Genomic DNA, 13,280 nt, shown 5'->3' on the forward strand with positions numbered 1-13,280 from the left:
CACCCAGTCAATCCCCTCAAGATGCGCTACTCCGCCCTCCTTCTCCTCGCCGCCGGCGCCTTCGCCGTCGCCCAAGAGGCCGAGCCCTCCAACACCCTCACCGGTATCTACGCTGAGGTCAGCCGTGCTTCTGCCATGGAGGAGAGCCAGCGCGCTGCCGCTTCCTCCGACGCTGCGAGGACCGACAAGCCCAACACTGGCATCCGCGCCGAGGCCAGCCGTGCGTCCGCGATGGAGGAGAGCCAGCGCGCCGCCGCTTCCTCCGACGCTGCCAGGACCGAGCCGCCCAACACCGGCATTCGCGCTGAGGCCAGCCGTGCGTCTGCCATGGAGGAGAGCCAGCGTTCTGCCGCTTCCGCCGATGCCCAGAGGACCGAGCCCCCGAACACCGGCATCCGTGCTGAGGCTAGCCGTGCCTCCGCCATGGAGGAGAGCCAGCGCGCCGCCGCGTCGTCCGACGCTGCCAGGACTGAGCCGCCCAACACCGGCATCCGCGCTGAGGCCAGCCGTGCATCTGCTATGGAGGAGAGCCAGCGCGCCGCCGCATCGTCCGCCGCTGCCAGGACCGAGCCCGTCAACACCGGTATCCGCGCAGAGGCCAGCCGTGCTTCCGCAATGGAGGAGAGCCAGAGAGCCGCTGCGTCGTCTGACGCCGCGAGCGGAGCCCAGGAGACCGGCTTCCCCAGCCACCTCCTCGGTGCCGCTGGTCTCGCCTTCGCCGCCCTTCTGTAAATTGGAACCACTGCACACATTTAGGCGGCTCGGCCGCTGTATCACGACCAGCTAGACTTCCCTGACTATGCGATGGCAAGAAGTCTATTACCTGCGAATTAATACGTATGGGTGTTGCCTATCCAACACGACGACCGAGGAGGAGGCTTGCCGACCATGGCCTCGTATGACTAGAAGGCGGAAACGAACGAGGCGAAGCTTGTACATATGACAGCCTGTGTTTGAACACCAGCAGGGATTCTGTCTGGAGTCTGGTCTTATGCGAATTGGAGGATCAATGAATTTCGTATCGCTATTGCTCTTTGCGGGTGATATACTTTTTGAATGAATACCAAATTACACTTCTTGTAATCAGAAATGTGCATCAGACGACCCGATTTCTATGCTGACATCGTTTCACCAATTGCTGTCTGAGAACCCAGTTTAGATATTGATTGACCCCTCGTAGAACGCTGGCGGCAGTGGGAGCTTGTCCCTTCAATACGTTCGATCAGCGTCGCAAATCTGAATTGATACAATACCTATGCAACAACCGGTATTTGCCACCCACAATTTCGGTTCTCGGCCCCCAAAACTTCGCAAAGAATTGATGGTACGAAAAAGAGGTCCCGCAGTCACATGCCCGTAAGGCTGTCGGTACCTCCACTGGAGCTGCGTAACTGCCCCACACAGCTTACAGAGGAGCTTCTAGACGTATCCCGTCAGTGCCCGCTTGCCGCCCACAAAGGTCGTTCGGTATCTTGAACACTATCCACTCCACTTCCTCGCACCTGTCTCTACTTCTGGACACAAAATACCCAGAACCAACTTGCCGACCATGAAGATCGTTCTCACCGGCGCGACCGGCTTCATCGGCTCCGAAATCCTCGAACAAACCCTCAACAACCGCTACATCGAGCACGTCTACTGCCTGACCCGCCGCGCCCTCGACGACAAATACAGCACGCACCCCAAAGTCACACAACTCCTGCACGAGAACTTCGACGACCTGCCGGACCACCTCTTCGAGCGGCTGCGCGGCTGGGGCGTGGGCGGGTGCATCTGGGCGCTGGGCGCGCCCGTGAACTCGCACAAGAGCCTGGAGGAGGCGCAGAAGACGGGGATCTCGTACCCCGTGCAGGCGGCGGAGAAGTTCGCGCGCATCTGCGCGCCGGAGTACATGGAGACGCAGAAGGGCGGGTACATCAAGCCCTTCCGCTTCGTCTTCATGTCCTTCTGGGGCGCCGAGGAGAACCAGTTCCGCTCGCTGTGGCTGTGGGGCGACACGCGGCGGATCAAGGGCGCGGCGGAGAAGGGGCTGTTCGAGACGATGGACTCGAGCGAGGTGGTGGATGGGAAGAAGTGCTTGGATGTCATGGCGTTTAGGGTTGGGACTGTGCTGGCCAAGGGCGATGCGATCACGTCGATCATTGCCATGGGCACGGTGCCTTCGATTACGGTGGATAGGTTGGCGAAGACCGCGATTCAGAAGTGCTTGAATGGCGACGTGGACAAGAGAAGGGTGCTGGAGAATGCGGATGTGCTGGGCGAGGACTGGGCGATGGTGAACACCATCCACGCGACGTGAGGTGGGCCTGTTTCTGTGATATCTTGCATTTTGGCGTGCTTGGGTCTGAAATGCCTTGCTTAGGGGCTTTTGATGGTTTGGCGTATTTCATGACTTCTTTACGGTCGAGCTAAGATACTCCTGATTTCTTTCCTGTCCAGAACGCCTCTCACGATTGCCACTGACACCTTAATCTCCTCGAATCGCCGGTGAACAAAGGAAATTCTCTCTCAGAATCAATGCACTCCCTGCCGATATGCAGAACTTTCACTCGCTATTATCTCGATCCCGGTATTGTTGGGCCGCGATGAGCGTGAACGGGTTCTTTAGGCGGATGTGATAGCTCAGAGCTCGGGGACAAAGTCGCTCCCATCGCTGTCGTCGCCGAGATCCTCACGCTTGATGAAGCGCTTACCTCCAGACTTAGAGGATCCGTTGGTGGACTTTCCCTGGGGAGTCGGCTGGCGGCTAGTAGCAGATCCGGCGACCTGGTTGGCAGCCGTATGCTCACCAACTTGGTTGACCAGGGCATTTTCACCAGCTCCGTCGAAAGCAGTGCCAGCCTGAGCGTTGTCCTCGCCACCAAGGTCGGCGTCTTCGGCCATGACAGCATCGCCCTCGTCGCTCTCGCCGGCGGCGTCCTCGTCACTGTCGCCGTCGTCCTCCTGGTACGACTTTGGAGTGCTCTTGGTGCGACGGGAAAGACGCGAGCGCGGAGCGGAAGGCGTGGTCTTGAGCATCTTACGCTCGGCGTCGGTATCCTCCGGGTCCATCGCCTCTTCCTCGTCGGAGGCCTTGGTGGCACGCTTGCGCTTGGTACCGGTGGTCGGAGTCTTCGTAGCAGCCGCCTTGCGCGGAGTGGATTTCGGGGTGCTTGCGGTTTTCTTCACCCCGTTGCCGTTGACGGACTTCTTGAGCGAGCCAATGTGCTCGGAGATGGCTCTCGGCGTGGGCTCGTAGTCGTCGACGCCCGTTTTGACTGTCGACCGTTAGTCTCGTGGGTAGGGTGACGGTTTGTGTTCATGCTTCGCACCGTAGCTGTCTTTCCATGCAGCGGCAAGGACATCAGCGTTGACCTTGACCTGCTCGATTAAGAGGAGGAACAGGCGCTGGTCGCGGTCGGCAGTCCAGATGGCCATGTTCATGAGGTTTCAGATTTGTATGGCGGGTCGTTCGGGTGAGAGTACGGTCGTAGGAAGTGCAGGTTGTCAGTGTGGAAGCCCGGGAGAGAAGGGCTGAGGGGAAGAAAGTTGAGAAAGGTAAAGAAGATTTCAGGCTCAAGGTGACATGTGAAAGTCACGAGACACGCGCGAGAAGAGGTGAAATCAAGCGCGTGGCTGAGGCACCGAGATTGAAGCAAAAGTGAAGTGAGATCAGGCCTTTTCGCAGTCACGCTGATTTCACTTCTTGTTTTGCTTTCACTGAACACAGACGCACTACGAGAGAAATCTCGAGGCCCGAAATATCTTATCCCTGCTGAATTGACATGTCATTTCAACACTGCTCTCGCGTTCGTCGAGGTGCATAAGGCTCACGCGAACCCTTGTAAGTGCCTGCAGCATGCATGTTTGAGCCAGCCCACTGTGTAACTATCACAGCGCTTTGCGTGGGTTCCCGCATCATCACTTGCAGATGTCTGGCCATATGGAGGGCTGTATGTCTGATCGATCTGACGGTTGCCTGATGTCCTCGGCAAGGATTCTAGGCACCGTGTCATCGCACGTTCAAAATCGCCAGCTCGTTGATCAAGACCCAATAGAACAATGGTGAATTATGTTCAAGATAAAGTACTGTCTTCCGAAAGTGATCGCTGTCTACTCGAGTAAACACGAGCTAATGCCATCCCAGCAGCCAATCCACCATCCTTCTCCCTCTCACAATCGCTCGACATAGTTGCTCAGATTCGCCATGTCCCGTGGCCAGCCTGCGCCAATGCCTTCTCTCAAACCATCGGACAATAGAAGCGACGATCCACTCAATCACTTACCCGAAAAGATTGATTCCCGAATCGAAGTCGAGACCGTCAAAGCCGCTGTTGGGAGAGCCGACATTCGCAAAGTCCTCGTCAACCATGCTGCTGAATGAATTCTCGATAGCCTCAAGCTTGACTGCGTTCTTCCTCGCGTTCTTCTTGACGGGCGTGGTCTTTCCGATGCGACCGTTGTTGACGCCTTGAGTGTCATTAGAGTATCCCGAGCGATGCGATGGCGCATAAAACTTACTGTCAAGCGCACCTGGAGCGTTCTTCTTTGGAGTTTTTGGCTTGCTGGGCGACTTGCGTGTCGCGGCCACCTTGTCCAAAGTCCCATTGTTGACAGCTTCTTGGAGAGCTTTCGCCTGCTTCTTGATCGGGCGGAGTTTATTCTCAACCGTATCGTAGGTCGTGCCGAAATGAGTGGCGACGGCACTAACGTCAATCTGGCAAACATAGATCAATACGAGAGTGCTAGAAGACGAGGAACTGTAGCGTACCTTCACCCCAGTGGCGATGATGGCGGCGACGAGCTTCTGCCAGACTTCGACAGAATCCCAGGCAACTTTGCTCTGACCGGCCATGATGGTTGCAGCGTTTGGTCAAGGTTGGAACAGTTGTGATGTCTATGTGCGTGTGGGTATTAGAGCTTGCAAATACTGGAGAGAGCGAAAGACAACGATCGAGGAAGGGGTGGTGACAACAGGTGTGGACGGTGGTGCGATCGCGAAGTGACAAGAAACCCGTCATGGGTGCCTGGGCGCACGGGGCAACCGCAGACAGCTCTCACGCTTTAGTGAGGCCTAAAGACGAGTTCAGCATTGAAGTCGACAGACCCATGTGACCAGGCGCGTTTCTGCCTGTTGCTCACTGCAACTCACTGACCTTGACCGCTATTTATTCACCAATAGCATTGAGAATTGCATGAATTGAGTGCCGCACCATGCATGCACTCAACGCGTCGCGAGGGGTCGTTGACAATCTCGCCAGCGGAAGTGAAAAGTCGATGTTACACAGCATACATGTGGCGTTCGCAGCGGCGGCACGCTGCGCCGTGTGCCGCGGATGCAGGGACGAGCATGCTGGGTAACCATTCGAGTGAACGGTAAACGCCGACCGACTTGAGTAAGGCTAAACGCCGATTTGTAACCGGGAAACGCATCCTGGGCTCCAAATATTGCATGGCAGATACGTAATCTTTTTTTTTTTTATTGCGCTGCCAAACCGCTCTTAGTACCCACAATGCTGACGACATCTTCGTCCGCGACCATATGGCCCATGCCGACCCTTTGTGGCATGTGTTTTGCGCTTGCGCCCCATACCAATGCATACTTGAAGCTGTCCTTGAGTGTTCTGTGAATCGCATCACACACGTCTTCGATGTTGCTGTTGCTTCGTACGATGAGCGCTTCGTCAAATGAAGGCTCCACTCCTTTGCGTTTGGTGTAGATGCGCATGAGTTGCAGCTCCTCCCAACATCTCTCGACAACTTCTTGAACTCCGAGATCAAGCTCGCAGGACATGACGGCTGTGTTAGGCTCGCGCGCGAGGTTGTCGAGGTGCTCTAAGCTGATGCTATCGATCTTGTTGTAGACGTAAAGGCACTTGATGTATGTTCGGTGGTCTTTCATGATGACATCGATGAACTGGTCGACCGTGGCTACAAAGCGTCAGTAAATGCACGATATAACCAGCAGCTAGAGTAGCTCATCGCGAGGCACATACCTTCTTCATCACGAACCAGGACTTCGCAATTGAGGATGCGGTAGTCTTTCAAGATGTTGTAAAGCATCTTCTCGTCGAGGTACTTCGGTGTTGCCTGGAAAGTGATCTTGACGCCGCCCGCCTTCTTGGGCTTGAGGTAAATGTTCGGAGGGTCTTGGTTGAGTCGGATGCCCACTGCTTCCAATTCGGCTTCAAGTAGAGCTCTTTGCTCTGCACGCTTGGTTGCGTCCAGAACCATGACGATCATATCACTTGTCTGAGAAGGGTCAGTAAACGTACGTTTCGCCAGCGCCCAAAAGAGAAATACCTTTGCAGCCGAAATGACCTGCCTACCGCGGCCCTTGCCCTCCGAGGCACCTTCGATGATACCGGGTAGATCCAGAATTTGAATTTCTGCACCGCCATATTCGAGCACACCAGGGATTGCCGTAAGCGTAGTGAAGGAATACGCGGCGATTTCTGACTTGGTCTTCGTAATCTTCGAGAGGAACGTCGATTTTCCGACAGAAGGGAAACCGACCAGCGCTATTCTTGCATCGCCTGATTTGGAGACGTCGAAACCCTGACCACCGGCACCTCCTGCTCCCTGAGCAGGTTCGAGTAATTGCGCTCTTAGACGGGCGAGCTTTCTGTTATTGTGTCAGCGTCTAGCCAGTAGAATGCGAGCCCGACGGTAGTCACCCTTTCAGCAATCCAAGATGGTAGTCTGTTGATCATTAGTATCAAGAAGAGCCCGGAGTTGGACGGAGAAACGTACTGGTCGCCTTGTTCTCTGGGAAGTGTTAGCGATCAATGTTCGTCACATAGAGTGATAGAAGTGAAGCATACTTTGCGTTCTAGCCATCTCATCCTCGATCCTGAAGAACTGTCAGCCAAAATGCCAAAAACGGTCCAATAGAGCGGGCAACAAACTCCTTGATCTTGTCCGTGATGTTCACCATGTTGGCGAATTATGACTCGCTATCGGCGAGTGAGCGAAGCTGTTGCGAGACTTCCGTGCTCTAATTGGGGAACTGAGAATGAACAGTGTTTCTGGTTGTATGTCGTCGAGATCTCAGAAGTCAAAGAATTGTATGTGCCGTTGGTGGCACCCAGCGAAGCACGGATGGCGGAGTAGAGAGAAATCAAGATGCAGCGGGACAGGCGATCTGGGGCACGCTGAATCAGGAAGGTACAGCGTGGGTTGGTCGCGATAATGGTCATGCACGTCTAACGCCTTGTCCCGTGTCCAGAGATTCTTCGTTTCCTGCCCGCTTGTGTTTTTCTTCTGCACGAGATGTGCTGAGAGGCCGTGTGACTGGGGAGAAGGGTCTCGCTCGACACCATGGATTCGCAATCCAACTCCTACAGTAGTCGACGGCCGTCGGCCGTCATAGACGACGAAGGATGGCAGAGAAGACGAAGCGCCATGTACCGGCGCGAGTCCAACTTCAGCGAGTATGTGCGACTATATGACATGGAGGGCGCTGTAGTACGTGGCTGACATCCCTTAGAGCCAGCTTTGTCAACGATGTGGAAATGGCACAGGACGAGGTACGAGCAGAGCCTGTCTAGAGCTTTTGCGCGCCTGAGCTAACCTCACTCCGAATAGGTCTTCTCAGGTCCAATGAGCGAAAGTGTTCCGACTGCTGCTAGCATATTTTCACACCGACGACCGAGGGCAGACTCCACCACCAGTTTCGCATTCTACGACGACGAGGAGGACCGCGATTCGATCTCTGGAGAATGGTCGGAAGAAGATGCTGTGCTTGATGAGCAGGATGAGCTTGATGATATGGAGCGTGGAAGTCTGGATCAAGAGGATGCTTCTATTGAGCGCAGTACGGACGACGATGATCTGGACAGAGCAAGCCAGCGGCCTAGCCGGAGCAGGCACTCTTCAGGTTTCTCTAGGTCGTCCGGAATCTCAAGATCGTCAAGGGGATCCAAATCTCCTGGTAGAAGGTCCGTTGACCGACCGCTTCTCAAGAGACATACGTCTGCAGGCTCCGATACCAGCGGGTACCGCTCAGGTGGACGTCACAACCAGAAAATCTATATCCACGCGGAGGATATGACTATCGTGGTTGCTGGTTTCAAGACATCCGTCATTGGCTTTGCGCTGTACCTTTGCATATGTGTGCTCACTGCCGGTATCGGGTACCTCATCTTTCGATGGCTGCCGAAGTGGTATGTGAGCCTCACTGGCAAGAGCACCGCGTTGGGACAATGCGATTGGGTTGTCGTTGAGAACCAGTGGGGCGAGATGGCTGTTCAAGACCTGAAAGTTCTAGATTTTGGAAACTCACTCTCCTCCGTGTTCGGCCAAGGTGGAAAGGGGAAAATGCAGGATTTTGACGAGTACGACGACCCGATCATGGATCAGCTGCGCATTCTGGACTACCGCTACATTCGATTCTGCTACCATCCGCTCAAGGACAAGCTGGTTCCCGGTAACACTTGGCAGGACCCAGCATGGACAGACATGGCCGCGGTCAGAGCAGGCATCGACAGTGAGGAGCAAGAGAACCGCGAGCGCATCTTTGGCAGGAACGTCATCGATATTGAGCAAAAGACAACGGGACAGCTCCTCATGGACGAAGCGTTCCACCCATTCTATGTTTTTCAGATCGCCAGTCTGTTCCTCTGGTCCGTTGACGAGTACTACTACTACGCTGCCTGCATCTTTGCAATCTCTGTCGTTAGTATCACGACCACTCTCATCGAGACCAAAGCAACCATGAAACGCCTGCGCGACATTTCGCGTTTCGATTGCGATATCCGTGTGCTTCGCAGTGGCTTCTGGAGGTATATCGATTCTGGCGATCTCGTTCCGGGAGATGTATACGAGATCACGGACCCCAACCTTGGCCAATTCCCTTGCGACAGCTTGCTGCTTTCAGGCGATTGCATAGTCAACGAGAGCATGCTGACAGGCGAATCTGTGCCAGTGTCGAAGTCGCCATCTACCGATGAGACCCTCGAGCTCATGGATCTCGCTGCCTTGAACATCCACCCCGATGTCGCCCGACACATGCTTTTCAGTGGCACAAAAATCATCCGCGCCAGGCGACCCCAGGACGACAAGAGCGATGAGGCCGCTGCTCTCGCCTTGGTTGTGCGCACTGGCTTCAACACGACCAAAGGTGCTCTTGTCCGTTCTATGCTCTTCCCCAAACCGTCTGGCTTCACGTTCTACCGCGACTCGTTTAGATACATTGGTGTCATGGCTTGCATTGCCGCCATTGGATTTGTCGCTTCGTTCATCAACTTCGTGCGACTGGGGCTGGCATGGCATCTGATTGTGGTTCGCGCATTGGATCTCATCACTATCGTTGTCCCTCCGGCATTGCCAGCTACGCTCACAATCGGTACTAATTTCGCCTTGTCCCGTCTGAAGGGAAAGCAGATCTTCTGCATTAGCCCGCAGAGGGTCAACGTCGGCGGCAAGCTTGACATTATGTGCTTTGACAAGACCGGCACGCTCACTGAAGATGGCCTTGATGTCCTTGGTGTGAGAGTCGTTCAAAGACCCCACAATCGTTTCGGCGACATCCTTTCCGACTCAAACGAATTACTGCCCGGCGCCACGTACGAACGCGATCCGACCATGGACTACAACGCCAATAAAGCAATTCTATACACAATGGCGACTTGCCATTCTTTGCGAATTGTGGACGATGAGTTCATCGGCGATCCTCTCGATCTCAAGATGTTCGAGTACACGGGCTGGCAGTTCGAGGAAGGCTCTGAGAGGCCTGCTGGTGGCGACGAGGAAGAGGACGCTTCTCTGACGCCATCTGTCGCACGCCCGCCTCCTGGATTGGAGCTCGACATCGACGAAGAAAGAGACTCTCCCAACAGTCGTCGACCGATCGAACTCGGCATCTTGAAGTCGTTCGAATTTGCATCTCAACTTCGCCGGGCTAGCGTGATCGTCCGTCAGTTCGGCGAGAAGAGCGGTGATGTCTACGTCAAGGGCGCCCCTGAAGCAATGAAAGGCATCTGCAGGCCTGAGAGTTTCCCTCCGGACTACGACGAGCTGCTGGCGTACTACACCCACAGAGGTTTCCGTGTGATCGCATGTGCTACGAAGCACATCTTTAAGCTCAACTGGCTCAAGGTTCAAAAGATGAAGCGCGAGGAGGCCGAGTCCAACCTGGAGTTTGCTGGCTTTATCGTCTTCGAGAACAAGCTGAAGGAAGTTACCACCGATATCATCTCCGAACTAAGAGAGGCCAACATTCGCACGGTCATGTGTACTGGCGACAATATTCTGACTGCCATCAGCGTTGCGCGTGAGTGTGGTGTCATCGACCGCACAGCACACTGCTTCGTACCTCATTTCGTTGAAGGAGACGCGCACACAGCACTTTCGAAACTCGCCTGGGAAAGTGTCGACAATCCAATGTACCAACTGGATGAGAATACGTTGAAACCGCTGCCACCGCCTGCCGAACACGATTCCTCGCTGCCCTACGACGTCTCCAATCTTCGCAATTACTCTGTCGCCATTTCGGGTGACGTATTCCGCTGGATCATCGATTTCGCATCTGAGAAGGTGCTTAGGGAAATGCTGGCTGTTGGCCAAGTCTTCGCTCGAATGTCGCCCGACGAGAAGCACGAGATGATTGAGAAGTTCCAGAGCATCGACTATTCTGCAGGCTTCTGCGGTGATGGTGCCAACGACTGTGGTGCATTGAAGGCTGCTGATGTTGGCATCTCGCTCTCCGAAGCCGAAGCCTCAGTCGCTGCTCCGTTCACTAGCCGGATCTTCGACATCAGCTGCGTACCGGAGGTCATTCGCGAAGGCCGAGCAGCGCTTGTGACAAGCTTCAGCTGCTTCAAGTACATGTCGCTGTACTCCGCCATCCAGTTCACCTCAGTGAGCTTCCTCTACGCCACCGCTAGTAACCTTGGCGACTTCCAATTCTTGTACATCGACCTGCTGCTCATCTTGCCCATCGCCATCTTCATGGGTTGGTCTGGTCCTTACTCGCAGCTCAGCAAGAAGCGACCTACTGCAAGCCTTGTCAGTCGCAAAGTCCTCGTCCCGCTTCTGGGCCAAATCGCTCTCTGTATTCTCACCCAACTTTGCGGCTGGCTTGTCGTCCGCCAACAGTCCTGGTACCAGCCACCTGTGCTCGACAAGGAGCACTCGAACTCCGAGAACAGCGAGAACACGACCCTGTTCACCCTATCCTGTTACCAATACATCCTTTCCGCCGTCGTGCTCAGCGTCGGCCCGCCATTCCGACAGAGCATGGCGCAGAACTTGCCTTTCGTCGTTACGATGCTTGTCACCCTCGCCATCAGTTCGTACATTCTGTTCGATCCAGCGCCCTGGCTTTCGGACCTGATGGAGCTCACCTGGATGAGTGTCAATTTCAGATTGTTCATTCTTGCGCTTGCGGGAGGCAGTTTCCTGTGCTCCTACTTGGCCGAGAAGCAGCTTTTCCAGCCTTTGGCGGCTGCCATTGGAAAGTTGCGGGTCAAGCTCGGTGGCCAGAAGAAGAAGAGGAAGGAGTACAAGATCATCTTGGAGAGCATGCGCATTTGAGTGTCCATATGATATGCATGTAACATTTCGGGTTTATGTATGCTATTGTAGATTTAGTAGCTCAAAGATTGCATATCACATCTTGTTGAATGCTTCATGGCTATCGTCCCATTGCCCCAGAAAGGCTGACAAGCACGCGAACCTCTGCCTGAGGTCTTCACACTGTCGCCAGAACGTCTTCTGCGCTGCTCACAGAATGTGATCCGCGATTCCAGTGTGTCGTCGCGGCCCACGTCCTCGGCGCAAGACAACGGTTTGGCCGCTTCTCGTGTTCGCACATCGCGTGCACCTTCTGTTGCAACCAACTCGCCGGCTTAAGGAAAGATTCAATTCCATCGAGGTCTCTCTCACACGCCGTGAGCTTCACACTGCTTCTCACCTTCTTCCCGCGCCCTCCTGAATTCCGTGCCGTTCTCCTGACCGCAAGATTGATCCCAACGAACAAATCTCGTCCAACGCTACCTGTCGCATCACACTCATCAGCCCCGCGCCCTGCTGCGTGCCGATAATTCAAACGCGGAATAATCGCAAGGGATCTCTTTCAATGTACCTCTCGTATCGAGCCACCGTCGTAGACTGACTTGGAGTTCAACTTGGAGTTCGACTCCTTGGACCAATTTCACTTGGACTGAGGATTCAGATATACGAAAGCGTGGCTACTGCTATAATATACGGTCATTGCTCTAATATACGAGCGTTCATCGATTTCTTTTTTCCCTCAGAGCATTCCCAAGCACGTATACCAGACCTGTCATTCCACAGAAAAGGAGCATTTCGCAGAGTCTTCAATTGATCAAGCTGGTGCGCGCGCTGTCTTCTCGGACGGCGTCTGGGATCGCGCTGAGAAAGAAAGCAGTGTCTCCGCTATGTCCCCTCCACGCGGGACGGCGGTTGCGGAGGGCAGCGGCGAGTTTGCGCGATGAAATGCGCAGATCGCTCAGTCTCGGGCGCAAGAAGAGGATCATCGATGAAGGTGGAAGGCAGGTAAGCCCGGGCATCGATGTAATTTCATGAGTTGCGACCGCTGAAAGGCGACGTGATCAGAATTGAGTCGTGCCGTCCGCCATACCGATGTCCGGGGAGACCGGCATGATGTCGAACGATGCTGGCTGCCATCAACTTTCACACTTCTGGCAATGCGCTCATGTATCGATCCTCGGGAACGCCAACACTTACGTCTCGGGGCCAAAGTATGGCTGCAATCTGCAAAAGCGAATTTGAAATATCTGGAAATTGCAAATGAAGCCAATGCAGCCAGGAACGTTGTCCCCAGGCCACACCGCAGACGCAGGGCGCATTCCTGATGTGGTCTGCTCGATAAAAAAGCCAGTCTTTTGGCGGACGCGCTTGATGTGCAGCAAGGCTTGAACAGCAAGTACGAACTTGGAAGACGCGACCGTTCAGACCTCCATTCAAAAATTGCAATGCAATCCGGAAAAGCTTTCCAATAATGCACTGATACGTAGGAGCAGCTATCAGCTTCATTGAGCAGCGGATTGAGCAGCGGGTTGGTACAGCTGGCAACGTTCAAGGATGAACCGAAACAGGTTCTCCGCGTTCTCGAAGGATTTGCGGTGGTATCTCACTTTGATAGAACCTTTTCGATTGGTAAACTATCTGGAATCCCGCGAACAAGCGGTTGCCGGGATTGCGGTCGATACAAGTGTAATGCACAGATCCCGACGAGCTCATGTCCTGCCTACAGCTGCTCAACCGCCGGGGTATGGGCTGCGTCAACGAGGCAGTGACCCAGGAGTTCAGTTGCA

The 13,280-nt window shown here is 54.6% G+C and overlaps 6 protein-coding genes across 6 annotated transcripts; 3 read left to right on the forward strand and 3 right to left on the reverse strand.

Annotated features, from left to right (window-relative positions):
- Positions 1 to 21: 21 nt before the first annotated feature.
- Positions 22 to 732, forward strand: WHR41_00526 (uncharacterized protein; the record flags this gene model as incomplete). The annotated part of the gene is made up of 1 exon (XM_069369132.1): positions 22 to 732. The coding sequence occupies one exon, from the start codon at positions 22 to 24 to the stop codon at positions 730 to 732; it is 711 nt and encodes a 236-aa protein (XP_069233842.1).
- An 817-nt stretch (positions 733 to 1,549) lies between these two features.
- WHR41_00527 (uncharacterized protein) lies at positions 1,550 to 2,299 on the forward strand (the record flags this gene model as incomplete). Its single annotated transcript, XM_069369133.1, has 1 exon — positions 1,550 to 2,299. The coding sequence occupies one exon, from the start codon at positions 1,550 to 1,552 to the stop codon at positions 2,297 to 2,299; it is 750 nt and encodes a 249-aa protein (XP_069233841.1).
- Positions 2,300 to 2,366: 67 nt separating this feature from the next.
- Positions 2,367 to 3,501, reverse strand: WHR41_00528 (uncharacterized protein). The gene is made up of 2 exons (XM_069369134.1): positions 3,312 to 3,501; positions 2,367 to 3,257 (listed from the first exon to the last, which is right to left on the reverse strand). Exons 1-2 carry the CDS (start codon positions 3,421 to 3,423, stop codon positions 2,623 to 2,625), a joined length of 747 nt encoding a protein of 248 aa, XP_069233838.1. The 5' UTR covers positions 3,424 to 3,501; the 3' UTR covers positions 2,367 to 2,622.
- Positions 3,502 to 4,031: 530 nt separating this feature from the next.
- WHR41_00529 (uncharacterized protein) lies at positions 4,032 to 5,261 on the reverse strand. The gene is made up of 4 exons (XM_069369135.1): positions 5,136 to 5,261; positions 4,751 to 5,053; positions 4,501 to 4,696; positions 4,032 to 4,449 (listed from the first exon to the last, which is right to left on the reverse strand). The coding sequence occupies exons 2-4, from the start codon at positions 4,832 to 4,834 to the stop codon at positions 4,262 to 4,264; spliced, it is 468 nt and encodes a 155-aa protein (XP_069233837.1). The 5' UTR covers positions 4,835 to 5,053; positions 5,136 to 5,261; the 3' UTR covers positions 4,032 to 4,261.
- A 153-nt stretch (positions 5,262 to 5,414) lies between these two features.
- Positions 5,415 to 7,061, reverse strand: WHR41_00530 (uncharacterized protein). Its single transcript, XM_069369136.1, has 7 exons — positions 6,888 to 7,061; positions 6,804 to 6,832; positions 6,733 to 6,747; positions 6,657 to 6,681; positions 6,283 to 6,604; positions 5,976 to 6,231; positions 5,415 to 5,910 (listed from the first exon to the last, which is right to left on the reverse strand). Exons 1-7 carry the CDS (start codon positions 6,914 to 6,916, stop codon positions 5,459 to 5,461), a joined length of 1,128 nt encoding a protein of 375 aa, XP_069233555.1. The 5' UTR covers positions 6,917 to 7,061; the 3' UTR covers positions 5,415 to 5,458.
- A 156-nt stretch (positions 7,062 to 7,217) lies between these two features.
- On the forward strand, positions 7,218 to 11,597 carry WHR41_00531 (uncharacterized protein). The gene is made up of 3 exons (XM_069369137.1): positions 7,218 to 7,412; positions 7,469 to 7,508; positions 7,567 to 11,597. The coding sequence occupies exons 1-3, from the start codon at positions 7,300 to 7,302 to the stop codon at positions 11,512 to 11,514; spliced, it is 4,101 nt and encodes a 1,366-aa protein (XP_069233556.1). The 5' UTR covers positions 7,218 to 7,299; the 3' UTR covers positions 11,515 to 11,597.
- Positions 11,598 to 13,280: the final 1,683 nt, after the last annotated feature.

Source organism: Cladosporium halotolerans (genome assembly GCF_011745625.1).
Source record: "Cladosporium halotolerans strain TM138-S3 chromosome Unknown Sca2, whole genome shotgun sequence".
Classification (NCBI taxonomy): Eukaryota; Fungi; Ascomycota; class Dothideomycetes; order Cladosporiales; family Cladosporiaceae; genus Cladosporium; species Cladosporium halotolerans.